This window comes from Triticum aestivum, chromosome 7D (assembly GCF_018294505.1).
Source record: "Triticum aestivum cultivar Chinese Spring chromosome 7D, IWGSC CS RefSeq v2.1, whole genome shotgun sequence".
Lineage (NCBI taxonomy): Eukaryota > Viridiplantae > Streptophyta > Magnoliopsida > Poales > Poaceae > Triticum > Triticum aestivum.
Window position 1 is genome coordinate 351,250,977 of NC_057814.1, and position 26,868 is coordinate 351,277,844.

General features: G+C 52.1%; 1 protein-coding gene across 1 annotated transcript; it reads right to left on the reverse strand.

The window, feature by feature from the left end:
* Nucleotides 1-15,028: 15,028 nt before the first annotated feature.
* On the reverse strand, nucleotides 15,029-20,360 carry LOC123164231 (NADH-ubiquinone oxidoreductase chain 4). Its single transcript, XM_044581643.1, has 2 exons — nucleotides 19,878-20,360; nucleotides 15,029-16,437 (listed from the first exon to the last, which is right to left on the reverse strand). The coding sequence occupies exons 1-2, from the start codon at nucleotides 20,302-20,304 to the stop codon at nucleotides 15,998-16,000; spliced, it is 867 nt and encodes a 288-aa protein (XP_044437578.1). The 5' UTR covers nucleotides 20,305-20,360; the 3' UTR covers nucleotides 15,029-15,997.
* Nucleotides 20,361-26,868: the final 6,508 nt, after the last annotated feature.

A 26,868-nucleotide genomic window follows, 5' to 3' on the forward strand; every position in this document is an offset into this window, starting at 1 on the left:
CGAACCCTGACCCGATTTGGATCCGGAGTTTGAAGATCTACCGGACCTGGCAGTTCGGGCTCCGGGATATCGACTGATTTTTTAGGCTCATCGTCCGACTCCATGTTCGGGGGACGGGACATGCCTTTTTGCCGGAGAATATCCGGCCCTTCAAGATCGGAGGTCCAAACATAGTTCGTCTTCAATATAGTAGAAGAGTTGCTCCGCTCCTCGACTACCGCTATCTGATGGGTGATCGACGGAGTTTTAATTTCTCTCTAGTCAGGCTTAAGCCCAACCCGATCATAGTATGTAGCGACCCCCAAGGCGGCCATGCGATCCAGGAGTTCGTTCAACGACAATAACTCCATTGGATCCATGCGGGTGGAGTATTTGGGATCGACGCGGAGGCGATTTTCGATGACTTGAGAGGTCATCGTCGGCTTAAGGGCCGACCCGGCGGTCATGACGAAGCCGCCCAGCCGGAGGGTTTGGCCTGGGGCCAGGGCTCCTCCGGAGATGATATTATCCTTGAAAACAAGGCGAGCCATCAACCCTCTTGGCGACGGCACAGCACATATCTCAATGAAAGCACCAATGTCGGTGTCAAAACCAGCGGATCTCGGGTAGGGGGTCCCGAACTGTGCGTCTAGGATCGATGGTAACAGGAGACGGGGGACACGATGTTTACCCAGGTTCAGGCCCTCTCTATGGAGGTAATACCCTACTTCCTGCTTGATTGATCTTGATGAATATGAGTGTTACATGAGTTGATCTACCACGAGATTGTAATGGCTAAACCCTAGAAGTCTAGCCTATGTGAATATGGTAATGAATCTCCCTATCCGGACTATGCTCTCCGGTTTATATAGGCACCGGAGAGATCTAGGGTTACATGGGGTCGGTTACATCAGAGGGAATCTACATAGTCGGTTGCCAAGCTTGTCTTCCATGCCAAGTAGCATCCAATCCGGATACGGGCTCAATCTTCGGTCTTCATGTCTTCACAGCCCATCAGTCCGGCCCACGGATAACAGGCCGGACGCCCGAGGACCCCTTAGTCCAGGACTCCCTCACCCGTCGCTTGTTGATCACCCGGCACTCGGCGACCGCCTTGGCCTCCGAGAAGGAGTCGGTGAGAACGATCCCCGCCATCGGATCGACCGCCTCAACCGATCCCTGGCGCTAGAAGCAGAAGACGAGCTGGGTCCGCCTTGTTTCGGCCCCCGCATTTGAGATGAGCCCTTTCCCAAAGGGTTCACTCTCCCGAGAGATACGCCCAAGTACACCGGCTCTGTAAAATCGAAAGATTGGCTGGTCGACTACTCCACAGCCGTCAGCATCGCGAACGGCAACAAGCGCGTTGCCGTGAAGTACGTTCCGCTCATGCTCCAGGGCACAGCCCAGACGTGGCTGAATAGCCTGAAGCCCCGCAGCATCAACAACTGGGTTGATTTCATCGAAGCCTTCATTCGCAACTTCACCAGCACGTACAAGCGGCCACCCAAGCGTCGCCAACTGTCATTATGCGTCCAAGGCCCCAACGAGTCGACTCGCGACTACCTCACGCGCTGGGTCGAGCTATGAAACTCTTGCGAGGGCGTGCACGAGGTGCAGGCCATCGAGTACTTCACTGCCGGGTGCCGAGAAGGCACCCTCCTCAAGCATCGGCTTCTCTGCGATGAGCCGGCGACCCTCGATGAACTGCTGATCATAGCAGACAAGTACGCCATGGCTGACTCCTCCATGAAGGCGGAAATCCAAGACGCATCTGGCAAAGTGGCTCCTCAAGCTCCTCGGACTACGGCTGGCGACACCAGTCAGCGTCAGCAACCGAATAACAACAAGCGCAAGGCCACGCAGCCGGCTTCCACAAGCAGGCAGGTGGCGACAGTCGAAGACCAACAGCCAGAAGGGCAGCCTCCACCCAAGCGTCAGAAGGGCGGCAAGCCCAACTAGCTACCTGCTTTCTCATACGAGCAGACTCTCGATGCACCCTACAAGTTTCACAGCGGCGCAAAGCTGTCCAACCACACCACTCGGAAATGCCACTGGCTCACCAGGATCGCCAAGGGTGACGGACTCCTGCCTCCTATGCCTGCCGGCCCGTCGCCGCCTCCTCCCCAGCAGCCGGCGGCTTGGCCTGTCGGCACAATACAAGATGAATACCCTGAAGAGCATGGAGCTTATGTCGTGTTTACCAGTGTGGCCAACGACAAGCACGGCAGACGGCAGCGACAACAAGAAGTAAATGCAGCAGCTTCAGAGACCCTCGAGTTCATGCATTGGTCTGAGAAGCCTATTAGTTGGAGTAGAGCTGATCACCCGGAGGTGATGCCCTCTCCTGGTTCTTATGCTTTGATCTTAGATGCCACCTTCGCAACAGAGAGGCGGGCTGCTCGCTTCTCCCGAGTCCTGATAGATGGTGGCAACAGCATCAACATCCTGTACCGAGATACTATGGAGAAGTTAGGAATCAAACAGAGGCAGCTTCAACCCAGTCGGACCGTATTCCATGGCATAGTTCCTGGCCTTTCCTGCTCACCAATCGGCAAGACCCAGATAGATGTCCTCTTCGGAGACAAAAATCACTTTTGTCGTGAGCCAGTATGGTTTGAGGTGGTGGACCTTGAGAGCCCCTATCATGCGCTACTTGGCCGACCTGCTCTGGCCAAGTTCATGGCCGTCCCCCACTATGCTTACCTCAAGATGAAGATGCCGAGCTCCAAGGGAATCCTGACCATAGCAGGGGACTACAACAAATCATCCGCCTGTGCTGCAGACAGCAGTCGGCTAGCCGCGGCTGAAAAGTGGCTCCTTGACCAGGTTGTGGCAATGGCAAGCAGGCAGCCGGAAATTTCGCCCAACCCCAAGGAGTCGGAAGCTGAGGGCTCGTTCAAGCCGGCCAAAGAAACAAAGAAGATACCCTTGGACCCGGAGCACCCGAAGAGGCACGCTGTCATAGGTGCAAACCTTGACAGCAAATAGGAAAGCGAGCTCGTCGATTTCCTCCATGAGAATCGGGACATCTTTGCATGGTCTCCCAAGGGCATGCCGGGTGTTCCGACGGATTTCGCCGAGCACAAGCTACATGTCCGACCTGATGCCAAGCTAGTCAGGCAGCCCTTGTGCCGCCTGTCAGAAGAAAAGAGAAGAGTTGTTGGAGAAGAGATAGCCCGGCTTCTAGCAGCTGGCTTCATCATGGAAGTTTTCTTTCCAGAATGGTTAGCCAACCCAGTCCTTGTACTGAAAAAGAATAAGCAGTGGCGCATGTGCATCTATTATACCAGCCTCAACAAAGCATGCCCCAAAGACCCATTTGCTTTGCCAAGAATCGACCAAGTGATAGACTCCACAGGTGGATGCGAGCCGTTGAGCTTTTTGGATGCATACTCAGGGTATCATCAGATCAAGCTAAACCCGTCCGACAGGCTGAAGACTGCCTTCATCACGCCATTCGGAGCCTTTTGCTACCTGACCATGACGTTCGGCTTGAGAAATGCCGGCGCCACGTTTCAGCGTTACATGCAGAAGTGTCTCCGCAAGCAGCTCGGCAGAAACGCCCATGTCTATGTGGACGACGTTGTGGTGAAGACGGAGAAGCGCGAAATGCTGCTGGAAGACCTCGAGGAAACCTTTGAGAACTTGCGCCGATTTCAAATCAAGCTCAACCCGGAGAAATGCTCTTTGGAGTGCCAGCCAGCCAGCTTCTTGGCTTCCTAGTTTCAGAGCGCGGCATAGAGAGCAACCCTGTGAAGATCAAGGCCATCGAGAGGATGGAGTTGCCCACCCGACTGCTGGACGTGCAAAAATTCACCGGCTGTTTGGCATCCATCAGTCGTTTCATCAATCGGCTGGGCGAGAAGGCTCTTCCCCTATACCATCTTATGAAGAAAACCACTTTTTTGAGTGGAAGGACAAGGTGGATGAACCTTTTCTCCAGCTCAAGAAGGTGCTGACCACTCCGCCTGTCCTGGCAGCTCCGACTCCTAAGGAGCCCATGCTCCTCTACATCACCGCCACCAGCCGGGTGGTCAGCACAGTCATAGTCGTGGAATGAAAGTAAGAAGGCAAAGCACTGCCAGTCCAGAGGCCGGTGTATTACCTGAGTGAAGTGTTGTCCGCCTCCAAGCAGAATTACCCCCACTATCAGAAGATGTGCTACGGCGTGCATTTTGCCGCCAAGAAGCTGAAGCCGTACTTTCAAGAGCACCCAATCACTGTGGTCTGCACAGCTCCACTTGCCGAGATCATTGGAAGCCGGGATGCTTCAGGCCGAGTGGCCAAATGGGCCATAGATTTGGCCCCCTACACCATCTACTACCAGCCTTGCACCGCCATCAAATCACAAGCACTGGCCGACTTCCTCGGCGAATGGGCCGAGATCCAATACCTGCCGCCAGCGCCAGATTCCACCCATTGGCGGATGCACTTGATGGTTCCAAGTTTGGGAGCCGGCATCGTCCTCACCTCTCCCAAAGGCGACAAGCTCAGATATGTGCTGCAAATCCACTTTGCCGCCTCCAACAACGTTGCTGAAGACGAAGCACTCATTCACGGGCTCCGGCTTGCTAAAGAACTCGGCATTCGCCAGATCCTATGCTATGGCGATTCCGACTTGGTGGTCCAGCAGTCGTCAGGCGACTGGGACGCCAAGGATGCAAACATGGCGAGCTACCGCTTCCTTGTACAGCAACTTAGTGGATACTTCGAAGGGTGCGAGTTCCTCCACATGCCAAGAAATGACAATAAGCAAGCAGATGCCTTGGCACGGATCGGCTCCAGCCGGCAAGCAATACCAGCCGGTGTCGCCCTACAACGCCTCCTCAAACCGTCTGTCAAGCCGTCACCAGAGTCAGACTCCATCTTCGTGCCGGCTCCTCCTGAAGCAGTCGGATCTGACTTGAGGACCCCAGCAGCCGGCGCGGGAACTCGACAGGCGGCTCGGGTACTGCAGCAGTCGCACCCGGCCCGGGGACTGCAGCAGTCGGCCCGGGGACTTCATTGACTCAGCAAGCGGCAGCCGACTCCAACCTGCCGCCTCCCAGCCCAACCACCCTTGTACAAATTGCAGTCCTAACAGTCGAAGAAATAACGGCACCTTCATGGGCTCAGCCCATACTTAACTTTCTGGTGAACAAAGAGCTGCCGACTGACGAAATCTCGGCCCGGCAAGTGCAACGCCGGGCAGCAGTGTACACCATTGTCAACAGAGAACTTGTGAGGCGCAGTGTCACTGGTGTGTACCAGCGCTGCGTGGAGCCGGAACAAGGCCAAGAAATCCTCAAAGATATCCACCAAGGCGAGTGTGGCCACCACGTGGCTTCAAGAGCACTTTTTGCTAAAGCTTTTCACCACGGTTTTTTCTGGCCGACTGCTCTAGAAGACGCCAAAGACTTGGTCCAGAAATGCAAAGGGTGCCAGAAGTTCCGCTCGAGCCTGCGCACAACTCCGAACAAGTCAACCGGCTTCACGCCTTTCTTCCTCGTCAACGGTGCCGAAGCCATCATCCCGACGGACATAGAATTCGACTCCCCTCGAGTCACCATGTACACCGAAGAGGAGGCAAAAAGAAGCATGAGAAGACGGCGTCGATCTGCTGGAAGAGGGCCGGCTGTTGGCACTTAGTCGGTCCGCCATCTACCAGCAGAGCCTGCGCCGATACTACAACCGGAAGGTCAAGCCAAGATCCTTCCAAGAGGGAGACCTTGTGCTCCGGGTGATCCAGCGAACAGCCGGCCAGCACAAGCTCTCGGCACCTTGGGAAGGCCCCTTCATTATCAGCAAGGTGTTGGGCAATGACTCCTACTACCTGATCGATGCTCAGAAGCCTTGAGCACGCAAAAGAGACGACTCTGGCAAGGAGACGGAGCGACCATGGAATGCAAACCTCCTCCGAAGGTTTTACATTTGATGCAGTATGTACCACGCCAACTTTTGTATAAAGTATGAAGACTCCGGGTCCCCCGAGAAGAGCTCGGGGACTGCCCTCTTTATCTACTTGATAAGAATTATGCCTATCAATGTGTTATTTCGTTAGTCCGCCTGGCACCGGGTTCGGCCAGTCGACCCGGGGACTCGCCGCCTTGTACTATGTAATGCTTCCTGCAGCTGGACAAGTAATGTGTTGGCACTTAAGCCTTCTCCTTCCAGAAGCCGCAGCTCGCAGAGCGACTGTCTGGTGGGCGGGAGTCAAGGCAGAAAGGGTGTCCGCATGAAAAATGGCTAAGGACCCAAAGCATGCACATAGTTCAAGCCGGCTTCCCGCTTCACTGACCGGCCGGCCGGCTTCTACTTAACTTGCTAAAAAACTCTAATCGGCTAAGTACTTACCCTCCCAAAGCAGCCAAGTACTGGACCCAGCCGCAGTCCGCAGAGCGGCTGTTAGGCTGGCCAGACGGCAGCCCAGGGAGGGCGGCAAAGGAAAAAAGGCAAGGAGCAGAAAGCAAGGAAAGATAGAACTCGGCAAGCATATTTACATATCAAAAGGCCCTTGGTCAACATTCAACAGAAGTTTGAAATACACCCCGCGGGTGGAATTGTGCGAAGTTAACAAAGTTTGTCGAGACTGATAAGCAGGTAAAAACAAAGATAAATTGGCAGCCTAGGGAGCAGCAGACGGGTTTGGCAGAACGGTGGAGTCGCTGGTGCCGGTTGGTGGAGCGGCCGGTTGGTCAGTCTCCGTTTGGTCGCCCTCAGCAGCAGTCGGCCCGCTCGGGCGTGGCTCGTTGCTGGAGGCGCGGCCGAGCTGAGGCTGGCCGTCCGCTTCAACCTCTGGCGCATCCTCTTCACTTTCCTCGTCCTCCTCGTCTTCTCCCTCATCGCTGGAGTCGATCACTTCGGCCGAGTCCTCGCCATCCTCCGGGTTCAACCCGAACCACTCTGGTGGCGCCTCGGCGCCGTTCTCTATCAGCTCCGGGATGAAGATGCTGGTGTTGGTGTACTCGGCGATCGCCGCTGCCCGCTTGACAAGTTCACCCTCCACCACCACCAGCTCCTCCTGGGTCTCCTGTCGAAACATGGTCAACTGGGCTAGATTTAGCCCAGGGTACCATGCCTTGACGAACTCCAAGGCCCGGCGTGCTCAGCCCGGGACGAGGAGCCCTTCCAGGCCTCAAGACAGCCGGCCGCCACCTCCAACCGGTCGGCAGTCCGACTGGGAGTGCGTGGAGCCGGCATGTCTGGCCACAGGGCGGAGATTGCCTAGGCGCCGACATGCTGAAGACGGCGCAGCATCCGATGAGCCGGCCGAAGACGGGCTTGGATGCTGAGAAGCTGTTCGCTAAGGGTCCAGGGGCGTTGGCAGCAATCTGCGCACCCTCCGCCCTCCGCTCTTCGCGATCAGCCTCGATGGCCTGATTGGCGGCGTCAGAGTGACCTGGGAAGAAGTCTATTCAAACAGAAAGCAAAAAGAGCCAAAGTTAGAGACAAGAAGCCGGTTTGATCAAGCAGCCGGCCGAAGAAAGAAAAAAGAGGGAAGCTCACCGTCAACCATACCTTCAATTTTGCCGAAGCCGGCAGTCAGCAAAGCCTTCTTATCGGTCCAGGCGGAGCGTTCGGTCTCGAACTCAGCAAGGAGAGCGGTCTCCTTTTCCTCCGCCTCCTTCTGGGCTTTCTTGAGAAGCTCCGCCTGCTCCGCCAGTTGTGTGGTCAGCCGATCACGCTCCTCGGCCAGCTTGTTGCAGTCTGCCTCCTTGGCACGCAGCGCGGTGTTGGCTTCGCCCAGCTGCTGCTGCAAAGTAGCATTGGCCTCTGCATCAACAAAGAAAGAAAGAGACGTCAGCAACCAACAGAGAAGAAGTATAGTCGCCGGTGAGATCCGGCCCGACTGCTCAGCAGTCGGCCCGAATCTCGGTACTACAGCCCGCGGGTGCGCCAGCGCGCCCCCGCAGAGAAAGAAGTTATCAATGTCAACAAAAAAGAAGAACAGTTGCCGGGGAGATCTGGCCCGACTGCTCAGCAGTCGACCCAAATCTCGGGGACTACAGCCCGCGGGTGCGCTAGCGCGCCCCCGCAGAGAAAGAAAAAGACTTACTCCAGCTTTCCGACAAGTCGGCGGTCCGCTGATTCAGCTCCTGGACTTTGGAGTTGAAGGCGGCCGCGCGGAGGTTATGATAATCCTGCAGTGAAGATATCAGACAATGTTAGTACTCGGAGCTTGCCAATTAAAGTTCCGAGCCGCCTGCTCGGCAGCCGGCCCGAAACTCGGGGACTACACCCAGTGGGTGCACTGGCGTGCCCCACAGAGAAATACAAGAATTAAAAATGAAGAAGCAAGAAGTATACCCGGACGGTTGCTCGCGACTCCAGGAACGCTTGGTTGCACCGCTTCAGGGCGTCGGCCTCAGCTCGGAGTTTGCCCTGGAAGGCTCGGATCGCCTGATTCAAAGGGCACGTCCCGCCTCCCCGCACCCAATCAGCGGGCGCGGTGCTGGACACCTCGGCGTCCAGGATCGAAGAGCTCGCGGCACCGGCTTCCAGCGGACGTGGCGCCGAGGCCGGCTTTGCAAACCGGCGGCGCGATGGTGTGCGTACCTCGGGAGTCGGGCCCATCACCATCTCGTCTTCGGCTGGCAGCACCGACGGGTCCGCCGGCAGCTTGTCTCGCGCCTCTTCAGATGGTGGTGGCGGAGGCACGGCCACATCCGGCATGACGACATCGCCGCCGTCCCTCTCCATGATCGGGTGCTCGTCGCCGGCTCCCCCAGTCGGCGCCACGAACTCTGGTGGTGGCGGCGCGGAGTTTAAAGGGATGACGAACAACGCCGACTGACGGCGTGTGGCTTCTTCAGCCTGCTCCTTCGCCGCGGCATCGGCCTCGGCCTCCGCCAGCTTCTTCAATGCGGCGGCCTCCGCCTTGTCTACATCCGCCTTCTCCAGGCGGGCGGCTTCCTGCTCCTCGCGCACCTCCCGCGCGTTTCTCTCCCGCGCCTCCCGGAGGTCGGCGGCCGGATCGATTCACCGGGTGGTGGTGGAGGTCTCCGCCGACCCAATGATGGAGGCGGCGGCCGACTTCTCAAGAGAGAGCGGGGCCCTAAGTCAAGAAAAGTAAAGCGAAGAAAATCAGACAGAATCAGCAAGGAAGAAAAGGACAAGAAAGGATACTCACGTCGACACCATGGGAGGCGCCTTCGAGAGCTTCTGATATTTGGCCGCCTTCGCGGCGGCATCCTTCCGCCTTGTCGCGGCGGTCGGATTCTTGGCCTTCTTCGGCGCGCTACCGAACAAGGCGACACCTTGTTTACTCTTTCGCGTGCTGCCTCAAGCAGTCGGTTCGGTGGAGGGGCCCGCGTCCACCCTGTCGGCGCCTCGTGCAGGGCGCGGCTCGTCTTCCTCATCGTCATCGTCAGGCCAAGTCTCGATGCCGCCTTCTTCGGAACCGCCAGCTCCATAGACGCCGCCTGTGGCGTCGTCTTCCAAGGCGGCCGCCCCCCAAGTCGGGGTCGTCCACGTCGCTCACAGCTCGGTCCGGTGCATAGGGGCCACCCGCCCCCACGATGGCGGCTGTCGCCTCAGACATGTAGATCTGTTTCAAAGGGCAAGAGGTCGTCCGTTCAAGACCGCAAGACGGAATCAAGACGAAGTATTGAAGAAAGGAGAGATTGAAAAGCTTACGGCTGGTGGCGGGTCCGCGCGGGAGTACGGCTGCTTGCTGAACTGCCAGGACCCCTCCAGCTTGAGGTCGGAGATCTTGTTCATCAAGTTCGCCACCTCAGCAGCTGGCATCTACTTGGTACTCAGTCGGCATGGGTCGCGGTGCCCGCTCATCCGGCTGACCAAGTGAAGCCGGCCTTGGAGCGGGAGAACCCGGCGTGCGACGAAGGCGACCAGCAAGTCGGACGCCTTGAGGCCTTCGACTTCGGTCAGCACTCGGAGCCGGTTGATGGCGGCGGCGCCGTCTGCTGACACCGGCTTCGGCTTGTAGCCCCAGTTGGCCCGAGGCTCAGCCTGTGGGCCGGCTTCATAGGCCGGCAGGTTGATGAAATCGACTGCCGGGACGACGTTCTCCACGTAGAAGTAAGACTGCTGCCACATCTTGACCGACTGTGGCAGCTTGATGGAGGGGAAGGCGTTCCTTGGAGACAGACGGCGCACTGCGACGAAGGCGCCTTACTAGGCTGCCACCTCCCGGACGGAGGTGCCCAGCTTGGTATAGAAGAACGCTCCCCACAACTCGATGGTGGGGAGGATGCCGAGGTAGCCTTCGCACATCGTAACAAAGGCGGACAGAAGCATCACGGTGTTGGGAGTGATGTGATGAGGTTGGAGATGGTAGAACTCGAGGAATGAGCGGAGAAAAACGCTCGCCGGCAGGCCGAAACCGCGGATGAAGTGCGAGCGGAAGACGACCCGCTCGCCCTCCCCCGGTGCCGGCGAAATTTCCCCACAGGAGGCACGCGCGCCTTCACATTGCCCGTGCCAGGAAGGCGCCGCGTGTTGCGGAGGAAGGCGATGTGGTCTTCGTGGACGTTCGACCCATCCCAATCTCCTCCCCGCTCGCGCGCCATGAAGAGCTCGACGAGGCTAGTGTCGCGGCGGGGGACCAGAGGATTGGAGCAGGGCCAAGAGGGCTCGGGGCGGAAGAGCTCGATAGAGACGAGCAGCGGCAGCACTCCGGCGGAGCTCGGGGGTGCTGCGACGAGAGGAGGAAGAAGGAGGCAAGAATGGGGTGGAGGGGCGCGCGTGCTCCGCCGCTTCACCTCCTCCCCCTACTTATAGTCGACGGGCTATGAAGCCGAGGGGGCGGGCGTGGGATCGTGGGATTAACTGTGCCCACGACCCCACGAACCCGCGTCTTCCGTGCGAGTTACAGCGCGTAGTAACTCCGCGAAGAAGCTCGACCGCCTGCCTCGGGCCGCAGCGGATCCGCTCGCGTGCCGAGGCCCGGTGGTGGCGGGCCCAGCCTGCTGTCGCGTCCCATCACGCGCGTGGGCTAGCTGGCTGGCTCGGCTGGCTGACGCCACGTGCCATGCCCACGACGGGCGGCGGGCCTGGAGGCTTAGCTAGCACGCCACCTAGTTCCCGCCGTTGCGTTCGAAGTTTCAGACAAACCCGACTGGACATGGCCGGCTCCCACCAGGCGGCTTGCCAGGAGTCGGATGAAGCTTCCATCTAGAGCACTCAGAGGAGGAAACTGTTGAGGCTCCTCGGCCCCTCAGCCGCGGCGCCTTACCAGCTTCGGGGACTACTGTCGGAGTAATGGGCCACGGGTAGCCTAACCCGAGTCCCTGAACCTTTCAAGACATCGGGGCCGGCTGCGCCCCTCAGGACTTCAAGATGAAGCGCCGCCTTCTGATGGCCGGCTGGCCCAAGTGGCCGGCTGCCAGAAGGCGGCTAAGCTCCAGAAGGCGGCACCAAGGCTGGGCGACTCCTTGCGGACGGCCTCCGGAGAGGCCGGCTTCTAGCAGGCGGCTCACGACGCCCTCAGAGTTTGCGCCCCCATTAAGAAGACAAGATGGGGTGAGGCTACAATGTAGCCCATCACCCCCGTATCCAGGACCGCGCGTGGCCACAGTGCTCCGTACGGGCGGAGATCTCCGCCCGGCGCGGCACTGTTGCCACTCCACCCCTGACATCACTACTAGCAGGCAGAGCCCTGTCCCCACGACGGCCTGTCGGTACGGCCTGCAGGCGGCGGGCCCTACCAGGCAGCGAGAGCCAGGAAGACGACGGAAATCAGACCAGCCAGACCTGAGGGAGGCCGGCTTCCAGCAGGCGGCCTATTCCTCCCTCGCGGCCCGTGCACCATTAACCAGATGAGACGCGGTGTGGCTACAGTGATCTCCCACCAGGCAGCGGGACTGTAGCCACGCTCCCCTGACCAAGCCTGCCTCATTAGCATCACGGCTACAGTAATCAGCAGCCGGCAAGACCCGCGAGCGGCGGGAGCGGCCTGTCGGCTCCGGACCAGACTAGTCGGCAGGGCCCACCAAGTGGCGGGCCCCAGCTACCGGCGAAGAAGCCAACGACCAGAGACATTGAAAGCCGGGTCCTACACCCGGCCAGATTACCATTGTATCCCTGGGGGGTAGGCCTATATAAACCCCCCAGGGCACCCATGCAAAGGGTTCCCAACCTGTTAGAACTAGACTCGAAGGAGAGAGCGTGCCTGCCTTCTTCTACTTCTAGCATACAGCTCGAGGAGCACCATTGTACTCACTAGTACCTTAGTGATCATGCGGAGACCCCGCAGAGCAGGACTAGGGGTGTTATCTCCTAGGAGAGCCCCGAACCTGGGTAAAGTGCGTCGGAGTTCGTGTCTACGCCTCATCCCGCTTCCACGCACCGGCGACGTTCTACTCGCTCCCACCATCATAAGCCATCCATTGGCATATGTCGCACCCAACCCCCGATACACAACTATGATCATGGTAGCTGCGATGAAGTAGGCACGCGTATCAACGTCTAATCCCACAGTAAACATATGATGAGCCCAAACTAGAAATCCAAGAACACCTATACTTATCATGGCATAAACCATGCCTACATACCCGAAGACCGGTTTTCTTGAAAAGGTTGATACGATATGACTAATAATACCAAATCCAGGCAGAATGAGAATATACACCTCTGGATGATCGAAGAACCAAAAGTGATGCTGGTATAATATTGGGTCTCCCCCTCCTGCAGGATCAAAAAGGTTTTATTAAAGTTTCGATCGGTTAATAACATTGTAATTGCCCCCGCCAGTACCGGAAGTGATAATAAAAGTAGGAATGCTGTCACTAGAACGGACCACCCAAAAAGTGGTAATCTATGCATAGTCATTCCAGATCCACGCATGTTGAAGATAGTTGTTATAAAATTGATACAACCAAAAATTGATGAAATACTTGCTAGATGAAGACTAAATCAATTGCTAAATCAATTGCTCCTCCAGAATGGCTGGTAATACCACTTAAGGGCGGATAGACTGTCCACCGAGCGCCGCTGCCCACTTCTACTAAGGTTGAGCTTAATAGGAGCAAGAGACTTGGTGGCAACAACCAGAATGATATATTATTTAATCATGGAAATGCCATGTCAGGTGCACCTATCAGAATCGGAACAAACCAATTACCAAATCCACCTATCATCGCCGGCATAACCATAAAAAAGATCATTAAAAAAGCGTGATATGTTATTAAAACATTATAAAGTTGATGATTCCCACCAAGAATTTGATTGTCGGGTCGGGCTAATTCCATACGAATCAGTACGGAGAAGCATGTGCCCATCACTCCTGCAATGGCACCGAAGATGAAATAGAGAGTCCCAATATCCTTGTGGTTAGTAGAGAAGAGCCATCTAACCATATTTTTCATTTTTTATTTGAGAAATGAAAACTTTCCTTATCAAAGAGGGGCCGGGGGGCTGGAAGAGAAAAGAAAGAGGGTATTCTCTAATGGGTTAATACAAGTGAAGCTCCATATGGACCTGGAGCAGTATTTGGTTTCATGATTTTCACCACCTTGTCTATCTCTTCACTCATGAAGTTAATACAAGTGAGGACTGATTTCTGTCATTCATATAATTCAGAAGAGGAAGGTCGGTTGAGTGCTTTCCGCGTAAGACTATTGAGTTTCCAGCTGATTTCCCATATTTTCCAGGATAGGATTTGTCCACTTGATTGAATTCATGTCATTGAAGCAATGAACATGCTAGCCAGCGTGCCAAAAAGGTTGCTGACTTTGGGTAAACAGAGTAGTGGCAAGAAAAGGGCTTGCGCCTCAGCCGTTTCGCTTGATTCGGACCTTGTGGTTGTAGTCACAGGGTAAAAAACCCCCACAACCATTTGTTGTATTCTTTAAGTCTATCGCTCGTAGTATGTGCTAGAATGAGATGAGATCCAGCTTAAAGGTGAAGACCTCATTCTTTGAACCCTCCCGGGCAGTTCCTGTTCTAGCTTCTCTATCTCTAGCAAGTGATACGAACAACACAACATCTTGCCCTGGCTAAGAAATGGAATAAAAAATTCTTGGTTTCTTGACTGTTTCTGAGATTATTTACCTTTATTTACATGAAGATGCATGGTCTCTTACACTTTTCCTAGCTTAAGTTGGCGGATTGGTAAACAAACAGCTCTGTAGCTCCGTTCACTTCATCACCACTCCCTTGCTTCTTATCGAGGTCGGTGCCAACAAACAAGTCCCATTCGAGCAATGGAATCTACATAAGAATGTAATCACTTTTAAGTATTCCACTCACTGATGCCCAGGAAAATGGGGCTCTGAAGAAAGCAAAGACCCGGCCCAGACCGAAAAAGGAACTTGATCACCCGGAGAAGATTTCTTTTCTTTGCTGATTCCTCTCAATGAAATTTGCCATGTTGCACTAAGTTACTTACGGATGTATGCATGCAGTCCGGGAACACTTTCGGGTGAACACCCATCCGAACAAGTAGGGTCAATAGTTCAGCATTTAGGCCGTAACATTTAGCAAAAAATGAATCTGAAACCCAACAAGTGCTCTCCGAACCAAGCTAGATAGTCTCCTATCACTAGGCTCACCAACCAACCTGGACTTTGATTCTTTCTTATTATTCTAACCGGATATAAAAACCATAAGGATTGTTTCCAGCCGAGAGTTCCCATATGACATAAGCGCTCTTGGGTGGGGTGGGCCCTCATTCGCCAGGTCTTTGAGTGCCCGTCGTACCACGTGGTTGGTACACTAGGCTGATAGATACTTTACTTTAAGGATCTGGCACCTTCGCTAGACGGAGAGTAAGCGACTTCTATTAGCACCGGACCGTCGAGTCGAATTTCTCGTGTCATGTGCAACGTCCATCAATGGTGGTTCATTAATGTCCATAGATTTAGACTCCTTCCCCCTTCCCTTATACGCAAAAGATCGAGAGGGGCCCGAACCCAAACCGAGAACGTAAACAGAATTCGACTCACTCTCGTATGGCTCGCCCTCGAGCCCTGGGCGAGTCGGCCGGGTCTTTCCCTCTTGTTCTGTTTCCGCCACGATAAAGACGCACGGAAGAACTATGGTATGCCCAGCGCGTGGAGGATCCGTTGAGAGTGTCCCTTGTCTCGGTAGGGAACAGTACCTATTGTCTTGAAAAAAAAAGGTCAGTGCTACGGTCCCCTATTGTTTGATCCAATATTGACCGGTGCGGATCACGTTCTACTACCTCCGGTCCGTGGTTCGACCTCCCGTAGTGGTCCTTGCTTTTCTTTTTGAAAGCTCCGCAGGGCCAATTTTGCGTACTTGCTCAGCGTGCCCCCCTTTCGTCGAGTGCCCCGCCCGGTTCACAGGGCTGTTGGCCTACCAAGCAAGCACTTGCCCGCTGCTCCTGCCGCCTGCCAAGTGGGCTCCGCGCTCGTTATCCTGACTGTTCTCTCTGCTGGGCCCTTTCCTATTGCTCTAACCATAAGCTATGGCAATTCCAGCTCGCACCCACTCTGGCCCGCCCAGCGGGGCCTGAGTGAGCTCAGTGGTCAGCCCCTGACGTTAGGGGTCTTTCGCTTTTGCCAGATCTATAGAGATATTACGAGTCCTCCGTCCCAGATTCCCTCGCCGCGGCCATCTGGTTCACCGGTACTACCAAAAAGTCTCATGCTTACGTTACTGTGACTGATATATAAGTATGATCTCGGACTACGAAGACCCAGTCGTGCTTCTGGTTTCCATTCTCATCATCATATTGAAGGAAACTCCTCGTGCTCTGCCATAAGAACTTGGAGTCCGTATCATGGTGAAGGTAAGGTAACGCTGTGATTCTTGCTCAAAAAACTGACCGAACACGTTCGAGTTATTGGCTCGTCCGACCCGGCAGCATTCATGAGTCGCTCGTTCAACTGTCCCTCGGAGACACGGTCGAGAAGTGCCATGCATGGTCGCCCCCCCCCGTCCTTTCTTTCTCTCGGTCCCACCAGGGTGGGCCCCTCTGGGGTAATAAAGAAATGGATAAAAAAAGGGGACTTCTGCTACGGGCTATGCCACCCATTACTTATGAGGGAAGTCGCATCCGTCCCATCGCAAGCACCTACAATGTCATGATCACATTGGTTTACCCTTTTTTGGTAGTTCAACGGACGGTCGCCCCTCCAACAAGAAAAGGTAGAAATATGGAAACTTCTCTGCCATTTAGATCGGAGAATTTATAGAGGAAATCGGGTTTTAAATTTCCAGAAACCACACGATTATATAGCCACAGGGAATACGCCGCGCCTAAAATCATCCCAAGCGCAGCTAATGTGGCTACTAAGCTATTTCTTTGGAAAGCTCCTACTAAGATTAGAAATTCCCCGATAAAGCTGCTAGTGCCGGGTAAACTCATATTGGCTAAAGTGAAAAAGAAGAAAATGGTAGAGAAATTCGGCATGGTGCTCACTAAACCTCCATAATATCTAACAAGTCGAGTCTTATGTCGGTCATATAGAACACCAACACATAGAAAAAGGGCTGAAGAAACCAGTCCATGACTTAACATAAGTAAAATGCTACCTCCAATTCCCTGTATGTTCGATAGAGCCTAATATTCCCCCAGAGTACGCCGCTTACCCCCCGAACCGTACAAGATAGTTACCACCTATCATACGGCTTTCTAACTCCACTTCTTTTTCTGGTCGTTCCGCTCTGTCGGATCGATGGTAGTCTCAGAGATCTGGTAACCTCCGACATTTTTGACAACACGCTTCCTGCTTCCGTTTTGAGTTGCGCATCTTTCTCCCCGGGGCATACTATAGTATCACATCGTAGACCCCCACCCCAACTCTATCTTCCTTATCAGTGAACCGGAACATAGTGCATAGGTACTCTTCGATGCTGCGAGGACGAGACGAGGTGACATACTACGATCACGCACTGAAGTTCTGCCCTTCGGCTCGGCATATGGAACCTCTCAGCTGCTCCCTCGGGATAGGTAGGCCCACCCCCCCTTTCCCGAGAGGCGGCCGGGCTGTGTTTCCCCTGCGGCCACCCAGTGGCGGCAGAAAACGAAAAAGGGTGGGCTCCGCGCGGTTCGCGTTTTATTGTAAAAAGAGAGCTTTTCATTCTCTTATAGAAGCCCGCGCCCACGCGGGTAAAGCCCAGCGAAGCTGCAGGGAGCACTGAGCAATGGGGGGATGAGGGCGACTCCGCCCACGGGTTGGACCACACCACAGGCAAAAGTCCTTCCACGGCAAGAGAAGGGTGACCGGAACAAGAAAAGGGAGCTAGTCGTTGGAGGGAAGACAAGGCTCGTTCCGTGCGACTCCACAGAAGAGTACGCGCGCTAGAAAAGGCAGCCAGCTTAAAAACGCTAGCTAGCTACTTTTGTAGCCTTATTTAGTTTGGTTGCCTACGCTTGCTCTCCGGCGCGCTACGGCAACACCCCCTGCTTGCTTCTTTCTGTTCGACGCGGAGCTCGCAGCCTCCCCACCCTTGCTTAGCGTTCCACTTGTGATCCTGGAGGATTTGGAGAAATGCGCCCGACCATGAAGAATGGATTTTGTATTTTCTTTCATGTGAACGGCCCTATCTTGTAAAGAATGGTTTTTCGTGCTATAGACCACGTTGAGAAAGACCAACCAACAACACAAATAAAGACCGTTCCATTTGGGTACCTCGAAAGGGAGGTGCTCCTTATGATGCTACGGACGGCTGTCCGAAGTGCATGCAATGACGGGCTCGGATAGGATAGGATTGTGCGCGCCGGGCCCTTCGGGTGTCCATATTTTGGCCGACCTTAGCGTATATACTATGTTATGGTTATGCGGCCGTAATATTTTGATACCTTCCACCGCTGTTACGCCAGAAATCCAAGGTTCCACACGAGCTCCTGTTCTGCGGCGTGGTGGCAGGACCGCTAGGGGATTGGCTCCGGGTGTAGGTAGGGTCAAATCCGCAGGGGTCATGCAAATACATAGGCCCCTTCCCTTCTGCCGAGTTGTTTAGAAGGCGCTTTCCGTTCTACGGTCCCTCGGAGCGAAGGGTTAGGCAGGTAGTACGGGCCCTCTGACTTCCAGCTATGTGCTGTGTGCGACTCCCGCGAAGCGAATGAAGGGAAGCTCTTCGAGCTTTCTCCGCCAGCGGCTTATGTAGTGGTCGGCATTCCTACGTGCTCCGACTGATCCCCACTGGAGATTATATGAGGGGTCTTGGAAACTGTCGTGACGCTTTGGTGACGAAGGTCACCGGGGTGACTATGGAAGGATTCCGTGGTAGTCTCTGACTCCCTCCAACTCAATCAATATCAAGAACATGTCGTGAGCATGGGGGTTTGGCCGACTACTAAACTATTGGCTAGGGCTTTTCTAGTTATAGCTTCTATAGTGAGTGGCCCTTCCGCTTTGATCTAGTTGTAGTTTGTATTGTACTAAATTGAACACATATCAAAGAAAGGCGATCAATCAATAAGTAGTTGCCCTTCTCCGGCCTGGGAAAAGCAGCGAACTCGTTAAACAAGGGGCTTTTTTATTCATGGTCGCTACTGTTGTATTGTATATTGTCGGGGGAAGCTACTGCTTCTACGACAGCTCCGCTTCCTCGTCTTGCTTCTACTTTGCTTGTTTGCGCGAAGGCTTAGAGTCCTTTTCGCTAGGTCCAAATTCGTCAAAGCGAAAGATCTGATCCAACGGAAATCCCGCATATTGAGCGCAGCTGATATGTGGCTACTAGGCGCGATCATCCCGCATGCCATAAAAAAATACTTCTTTTTTTATGGCCCGTCATATAAAGATAGAATAGATATGGATAGAGAGACATTCTATTGATTCGCGAAATGGCTCGTCGATCCAAATGAATCATTCTTCTGGTCTCTCTCTGCCCCCCCCGCCCCAAAACTTACCCACGACACAGCGCCCATTCGTTTCGCGCGCGGGAAGGCAACGAAGTTCAGTTCAAAAGACCGCAGCGGAGTGGAGCAGCCGCGACACGAAGTTCCTTACCTTAGCTGGATCTCGCTGGTGCCACCTAAACGGTAGGTATAGGCGGCGGATGTCTGACGTTTGGAGTTGTCGTTCGTGCACCTGTCCCCAATAGAAGAATGAGTGATCCCTTCCCCTGCGGATCATGGCCTTACCACTAGGTCCCCGATGGCCAGCGGGGGATTCGGTATAGCAGCTCACGTTCGTTTGCGCTTCGCGTTCCCGCTGGACTGGACACGTGTTAGCTGTAGGAAGTATGGTTACGAAAGTGACTTCGGTTCGCCAGTTCAGGCTCAACTCCTCGCTTTACGTTAGCGGACTTACAGGTCGGGCCGGGGCTCCACGCTCTTTCTTTCTGTGTGGGACGATGCCGGGGAATGTGTCGAGGCGGCGAACAACAACAAGACAACTAACTACATTTGCTTTTTCCCTCCATGAGATGAGCCAGTGCATTGGACCGATGGATAATAGAACTGAGCTGGCCAAACGCTTGGGCGCTCTACATACGATGTAGAAAAAATAAGATACATATCGATTTCTTTCTGATGGATCCAGAATAGATAGATATCTTGTATCATCAATAGATAGAAAGAGGTCAACCCTTATTATTGATAGAAAACCTTTCGATCTATCAGAACAGATCAGGCCATCTATCAATCGATTTGAATCATCTCGCTTTTCGTTCATTTCAGCCACGCCATAATAGCCGCCACAATAAGAAAGAAGCAAGCGAAACAGCTAGAAGCGCTCGCTTCGCCGCGCCCAACAATTCTTATTCACGGGAAAGCCAACCGAAAGATTCGATTCGGACTTCGTAGAGCCGGTGCTGCTGCTGTCTGCGTAGGGCCGTCCCCCACTCCCGTCCCGGGGCGCTAAGGGGTTTTGTTTTAGGAACAGACGGCGGTGTTTTGCTGACGCCTCGAATCGACGCTTTTGTTGCGACATGCTAAGTTTTCTCCCCTATTGCTAGTAGGTTGATGGGTCGCACGCCCGGCACACATGTTTTGGCCTTGCTTGTGTGTCCATAACTCAAAATAGGTGACCTAACGGCCGCCGCCCGACTAAACATACCAATAGTCACCAAATTCATATGGGCTACTGAGGAGTAGGCAATGATCTTCTTAAGATCGATCTGTCTTAAAGTGGTCAAGGAAGTATATATTATAGCAATCGCGCTTAGAGTATAAATGAAAGGAGTGAAACAAAGTGTCGCCTCGGGAAACATGGGTATGGAAAATCTTAAAAACCCGTAGGTTCCCAATTTTAAAAGAATTCCAGCCAAGATGACGGATCCAGCCGTAGGTGCCTCTACATGGGCTTCGGGTAACCAAATATGAACTGGTACCATAGGCACTTTGACGGCAAAAGAGGCGAAAAAAGCTATCCATAGAAGGATTTGGCGCCGCTCACTAAATTCAGTGGTTAATAAAATTTGTAAATCGGTGGTTCCTGTTTGGAGAAGAATCAACAGAATAGCTAATAGCATAAAAACAGATCCAAGTAAAGTATATAGGAAAAACTGATATGCTACCTTGATCTTTCTTTGTCTCGAACCCCATACCCCTAAAATGATGGTAGAGTCAGGGGTGGCACCAAAGCGGAATTGACCGGTGGTAGTTGGTCGAAGCTCCAGTGGGTAGCCACTCCCTTCTCAGGGAACCGTACGTGAGACTTCCGCATCATACGGCTCCGTCCCAAGCTTCCGCCGTCGTCCCTTGTCATTAGACCACTATGCTTGTCTTTTCCGCCTTGACTCTCGAATCTTTTGCTTCTCGGGTGGTGGCGAACAATGCTGCTTGCGTAGCGGGAGATGCCCACCCGTCGTTTAGGCCTGCTTCAAGCCTGAAGAAGGCTAGCCGGACTAGTGGTACGGGACCCGACCATAAAAAACCCTACCCTATTCTCGAACCCTCTGCCGAGCTCTACCCTGCCCGCATTTATTTGGAATTGGGGCAAAGAAATGTCTCCACCTGCTGCCAACAGTCTTTCTTCGGAATTCTACTGAACGGGTCGATCTTCCCCTCCATTTGTTTTAGCAACTTATCCTAAGGTCTCTTCGCCAAGAACTCTCCGGCAACAACAGAGGAACTAACCTGCCTGAAGTGGCGGGCGGCTTTTTTTAAATAAGACCTGGACGATTATCCCTACCCTCGGTAGATTACAAGTTTACGTCCATCCCTGGTCGGGTACAGTTTCCTTTATTTTTATCCCTTGTAGCCGTTACCCGAATTCGTGCAAGTGTGTCCAGACCCCCCCTGACTTGACGAGGAATTCATTCTTGCGAACAAACACACCCCCTACAGACACCTAGGAGCACCCCTTCCTGCATATCCATACAAGACCTGAGTAGGCGGGTCGAGGTCCTACGAGGTACCCACTACTCGGAGTACCCTCCCACCAAAAAAAGATGTGTGGTTCGGTGGTTCGACCAGAAATGCTATGCTTACGCACAAGACTACCCCTCTTCCCGAAAGCTTCGCGGGGACCTTTACTACTTTCCGACGACGGGGGACCGCTCATAGGGGGTTTACTGCACAAGGCCCCTGCAGAGGAAAAGCTTGATCCCAGCGAATAGAAGATGCTCAGGTCCGCACAACATAGGGATTGGCACACTTTCAGAAAGAACATAGAATAGTAGAGGATCCAGCATGCAGGACACGGCGATCATTAGAAATTCATGAATTAGAAATGCTGTAATATACTCTTTCCCAAAACTTCTCATACCAGACCAACCCACTGAAATGCAAATAGGGATCAGAAATGTGGTCAATATCACGAAGAATAATGAAAGACCGTCTATACCCATATACAAATGGATATTTTCATAAACAAGCCATCGAAGGCTTTCCACAAATTGAGATTTAGCCGTAGAAGGATCGAATTGTATCCGAGGAACAGGGGGATACAAAAAAGTAATAAGAGAAACGCACAGACCAATCAATCGTATCGGTCTTACTGAAGAATTTGGAATGAAAATAGGAGTAATGCTTCCTAGCACGGGACAGAGAATAGGACCACTTAGATCAAAATAGCACAGAACATTGGAAAGATTAGTTGACAACAGTCAATCAAAAGATGGGGCGCCAAATTACTAAACAATGCGGGTCTTTCTGTGCAAGTCAGCTGAACACCGTAATTGATGAGTGAGTAGGTGGGTTAGGTGCACCCCTCGCCCAGTGGGAAGCCATGAGGCTAGCCCCCCCTGAATGAAGAAGTAGTGGGGGCCCTGCCCGCCCACGTATGCACCTTTATATAGATTCTAACTAAATATTATACTGAACTTTATCCGGGAATCTTTGTAAAGAATCCATCTGGCAAAACACAATTTGTCGATTTCAATCTAAGGTGCACCTTGCCTTTTTCAGGTAGCATTGTTACGCCTATTCAGCTAGGTGGGGCATTGGTCATAGCCGAAGTCGAAGGGAAAAAAATAAGGTAATGAGATGATGGTGCCATCAAGAAGTTTTCAACAAACGTAGTAGCGGCCAAAAATGAAACACTTGCATGAAAGACCGGATTTGAGGCAAGATGAATGGCGTTGGGGTTTTTCAAATGAAACCCGCGATCAGAAAGTCACCAACGGAGCCATACAATCTATCTAGTAGTGTGCCATGGCACAGTACTCCACTTCGGAAGTGGAAGGAGCAACTGTCTATTGCTTTTATCTCATCCAAGATAGTGTCTCATCTCCCCATAAAATAGATAAGCCTATAGTTGAGCACCTATCTGAAGGCCCAATCGGCATCAGTAGTTGCACGCAGCTCTAAAGAAGACGATGACGGAAAAAAGGACGGCTCGAGAAAAGGTACCTCGAATATATCTAAGAATCCGATGAACTGCTGCAAAGTGAACTGACCGGGGGGTAGCCATGAAAAGCTGACTTTCTTAGGAAAAGCCATCTGGGCAAGAGATCATGAGATAAACCAAACTGTCGACCTACTGTCTATATTGCATCGAATCAGATAATGGTGAGCCATCAGTCGGACGGAGTTTAACGTAAAGCTCCAAGGGAGTGTCAACAGTCTTCTCATCATTGAGTTGAGCTCGAGTGATCAAGTCATGACGTTATTTGATCTGAGATACCAAATATCCACGAGGAGAATGTGCGACCTCCAAGCCAAGAAAAGGCTTAGGGCATGTCAAGTCATTTTGCCTGTTGCGTCAAGTCACTCGACCTCAACTCAATGATGAGAAGACTGTTGACAAATAACCCAAATTGGAACCGTGTGCAATGACTTTCATTTTGCCCGTTGCGTCAATCACACACGGTTCGCTCTAGCAAACCATCGCCCCCAAAATTCTTTGTCGGACAGAAAACCCTCACCACCCAATTCAAAAAAGAAAAAAGAAAACCCTCACCATCCCCACGTCACAAAAACCCTTACCCCACCCGCCACCCCCTCCGATACGTTCCCCATTCACACCTGCACAAGCTCCTCCGCGTCTATGCCAAGGCACCGCCTATCGCGGCGGTAAACACTTAGCTCGACACCTGCCGCCGCCAGGCTACCGGCAAAGCCCACCGCATTTCACCACTTTCGCTTGCCGCCGCCTATCACCGTCGACTTTCTCGACGCTGCTCGCGGTCGACCCAGCTCCGCTCGGTTGGGGAATCTGTCGTACTAAGGGTTCTTTCTCATGGATGACAAGGTAACTAATTTAATGAGATATTATCTCATCCTTATCCCAGTTCATCTGCCTCCTTTAATCACCCGGTGGAAATCGCCGTGAATTCATTTTTATTCGAGCTGATTTGAGGGTTTTCTTTCATTCATAGAATGTACAGTGCGCCGATACTTCAGGACTTTGCGACCCTCCGCCAGAGATTCCATCTCACCGTACCAGATAAATTGAGGACGCGCCCGGTATGTTTAATCTCACCCTAAAACGGTTGGCATGGCCTACTTTCCTGAACATATTCTAAATATTGCTACATTTGGATAAGGTGCTACATGCACCATATACATCAAAGGGGATTTCCCCCCTTTTCTTTCTATATTAGGCAAATTAATGATGTATTGTTCTTTCGATTACTCTCATATTTCCATGACATCATGTTTACCCTATCTGTTTAATTATTGATTTTTGTCCTTCGATTTCAACTGTTGTACAGTTCTTTTAATTTGGGCTGATATTTGCATGTTACCATATTTTCTCTAACAATCCTACCATTTTCTGCAGTACATCCCTTGCTATGCAACAGATTATGTAGTGCATAATTTTTCCCTTTACATAGATCAAGGCTCCACGGATGTCATACTGCACACAAACCATGGATTTACAATCGTTGCTACTATAAGACTTGATGAACGTGGTGACTCCTTTTGGAAAGAAATTTCTATGTTTTATGTACTGAAAGCTGGCATTAAAATTGCACTGCACATAAAAGGGCCTGGTCATGAGATATATGCTAACTTCCCCAACAAAATCATCCGTCCAGACTTTGTTCGAAGTAAGTTTTCTTTTCAACTATCTGCATGTTGACTTACCCAGCAATGTCAAATGAATTGTGTAGTATTTAAGCAACCAATTGTTATTCCCTTTTCTTACTATACTCCTACCTAATAACTTATAGTTACCAATACACTTTTCTATTGCCCTGTTTTAACTAAATATTCCCTGTACTCCCATTTCTATCAGAAAGCACCTGACAAGGAGACTCCGGAGGTGGAGAACGGGGTTGCCAACAAGCGGAGGCAGGGTGAGCTAGAACCGCAAGCGACTCCAGCAGGCCTAGACTTCATCAGCAGCCTCCCCGATGATATGTTGAGAGTCATCATCTCCCTCCTCCCAATCAAATATGGGGCACGGACAACCGTCCTTTCCCGGCGGTGGCGCCCCCTATGGAACTCCAGCCCTCTCGACCTCATCAACACCCACGAGCTCTGCCATGGCTATCGCAAAAGCTTGGATGCGTTCTCCAAGATCCTCGGCAGTCACCTTGGCCCAACCAAAGGCCTTAGAATGGGCAAGTTCCGTTCCAACGGCATGGAACGAGCCAAGCTTGACGACTGGTTCCGATCCCCCGCCCTAGATCAGCTCGAGGAGCTCACTTTCGATGATGGGCATATGCGGTCGCTGCCAACGTCCGCACTCTGCCTCGCGCCCACACTGCGCGTCACCAAGTTCAGGAACTGCCATTCCCCCTTAATGATGCGCCTGCTCTTATTCTACCAAGACTGAAGCACCTCGAGCTCGTCGCCGTCTGCCTCTCAAACGGTGACATGGAGCGCCTGCTCCATGGCTGTACTGCACTCGACTACCTTCGTCTTCAGGCGATCAATGAGTTGAGTACCTTCCACATCACCTCCATGACTCTCCGGACTATTTATGTGTGTTGCTGGTGCGGCAGGAAGACATCACAAGATGTGTACCACGAAACAATGTCATTTCTGTGCCGAAATTGACAGTGGTGGGCTACTCGTCTCACAAATACTCCGAACTTGTTATTGGATCCACACCCATTCAGGTACAACAGCTGCCTTCTACCTCTCCTTCTACAAATTAACATTATTTCTAATTTTGAAGATGTTTGTTCGTCTGTCATTCAGAAAATGATTCCGACAAGCTTGACCCCGAAACTGCGCACAATGAAGGTCTTGGCACTAGAATTTATCGGCCCCAACCTGGAGCAAGTTATCAGTTCCCTGAGATGCTTTCCATGCCTGGAGAAGCTATATATCGAGGTGATGTTCCTTTCCTATTAAATTTTAACCATAAGGGAGTTCAATTTGTGACACCTTTTTCCAAGTTTACAATGACAATGTAGTATTATTTCTGAAGGTTCTTTTGGAGGATTTCAGTACATACATGCCCCCCCCATATTGGTTGCTTGATCCATATGGTTACAATCAATAAGCATTTCTCCTTTGGATTCATCTGTACTAGTTTCTTAGGGAACTTTTCATCCACTCCAACCTCTTGTGAAGAAGGCTACATTTTTCTAGAATGTAATAAAATGCCCATGTTAATCATGTCAGATCGAAGATGGCATGTTAGTGCATTTTACAAATCCTGCACACCAAATAGGCATGTAGTAATGTTCAAAACTGCATGTAGGCACTAACACGTTTTCTTCTTTTGCAGAAACGATTAGGCCTAGTGGTGGATAATGTAATACAATATAACAATCACATCGAATGCCTAGATCTGCATCTCTCAGAAATTACTTTGAACTCCTATCGAGGGACCTTACCGGAGATTATATTCGCCAGGTTCTTTGTTCTCAGAGCAAGGGTGCTAAAGGAAATGAGGTTTGCCCTGCATTTATTTCGCAAAAATGAATGGTTTGTTGATCAGCGCCGGCGCCTTCGGCAGAATCGAGTAGGCTCCAAAAATGCTGAATTTCATTTTGGAACTTCAGATGACAGAGTAATCGGAAGTCATCGTGTCAACCCCATACATGACTTCTCAATGGCTGACCCCTTTGCAAAAATTGCGAGGTTTCGAAATTAGACTTAGAAGCGGTGATATTAGTTTGAACCTCTCTGATATCCATGTTCAGTGGATCAGCGCGAGCGTTTGCAGCTGATGAGCTGAATTTCATTTCTAATATCAGTTTGAACCTTGTAATCTTCGAATTTGAGCCATATAACTCTGGAATTTGAACCTTGTAACATTTCGAGCTTTTGTGGTACAATCATTGAAATGGCATCGTATGAGACTCGTATATTGCTAGCACTATTTTGACCTTATTATGCAATGGTCTTAGATTTTATTAACCATTCTCGAATCTGTTTACCTTGTCGATCTCACAACACACGATCTGTATAGCTAACTCAACTGCGATCTTCGACATTATTGCACACAGTTGGTTTCTTCCACCGTGTGCACTGTAGAGCGCAGAATTAATTATCGCACTCGAGTGTCCATCATCACCCTTCCGTGTATCTTTGACCTCATCACCCACGGGTAAACTTATGACCGAAGTCATTCCACACACTTCATTTTTACAAAGCTTTTTGCCAATAAACGCCCACGGTTTGTCCCTCTTCTAGCCGACGCGTGGCAAAACTAGCTAGGCAGGAAGCTTGCGCAGTAAGTAGCGCAG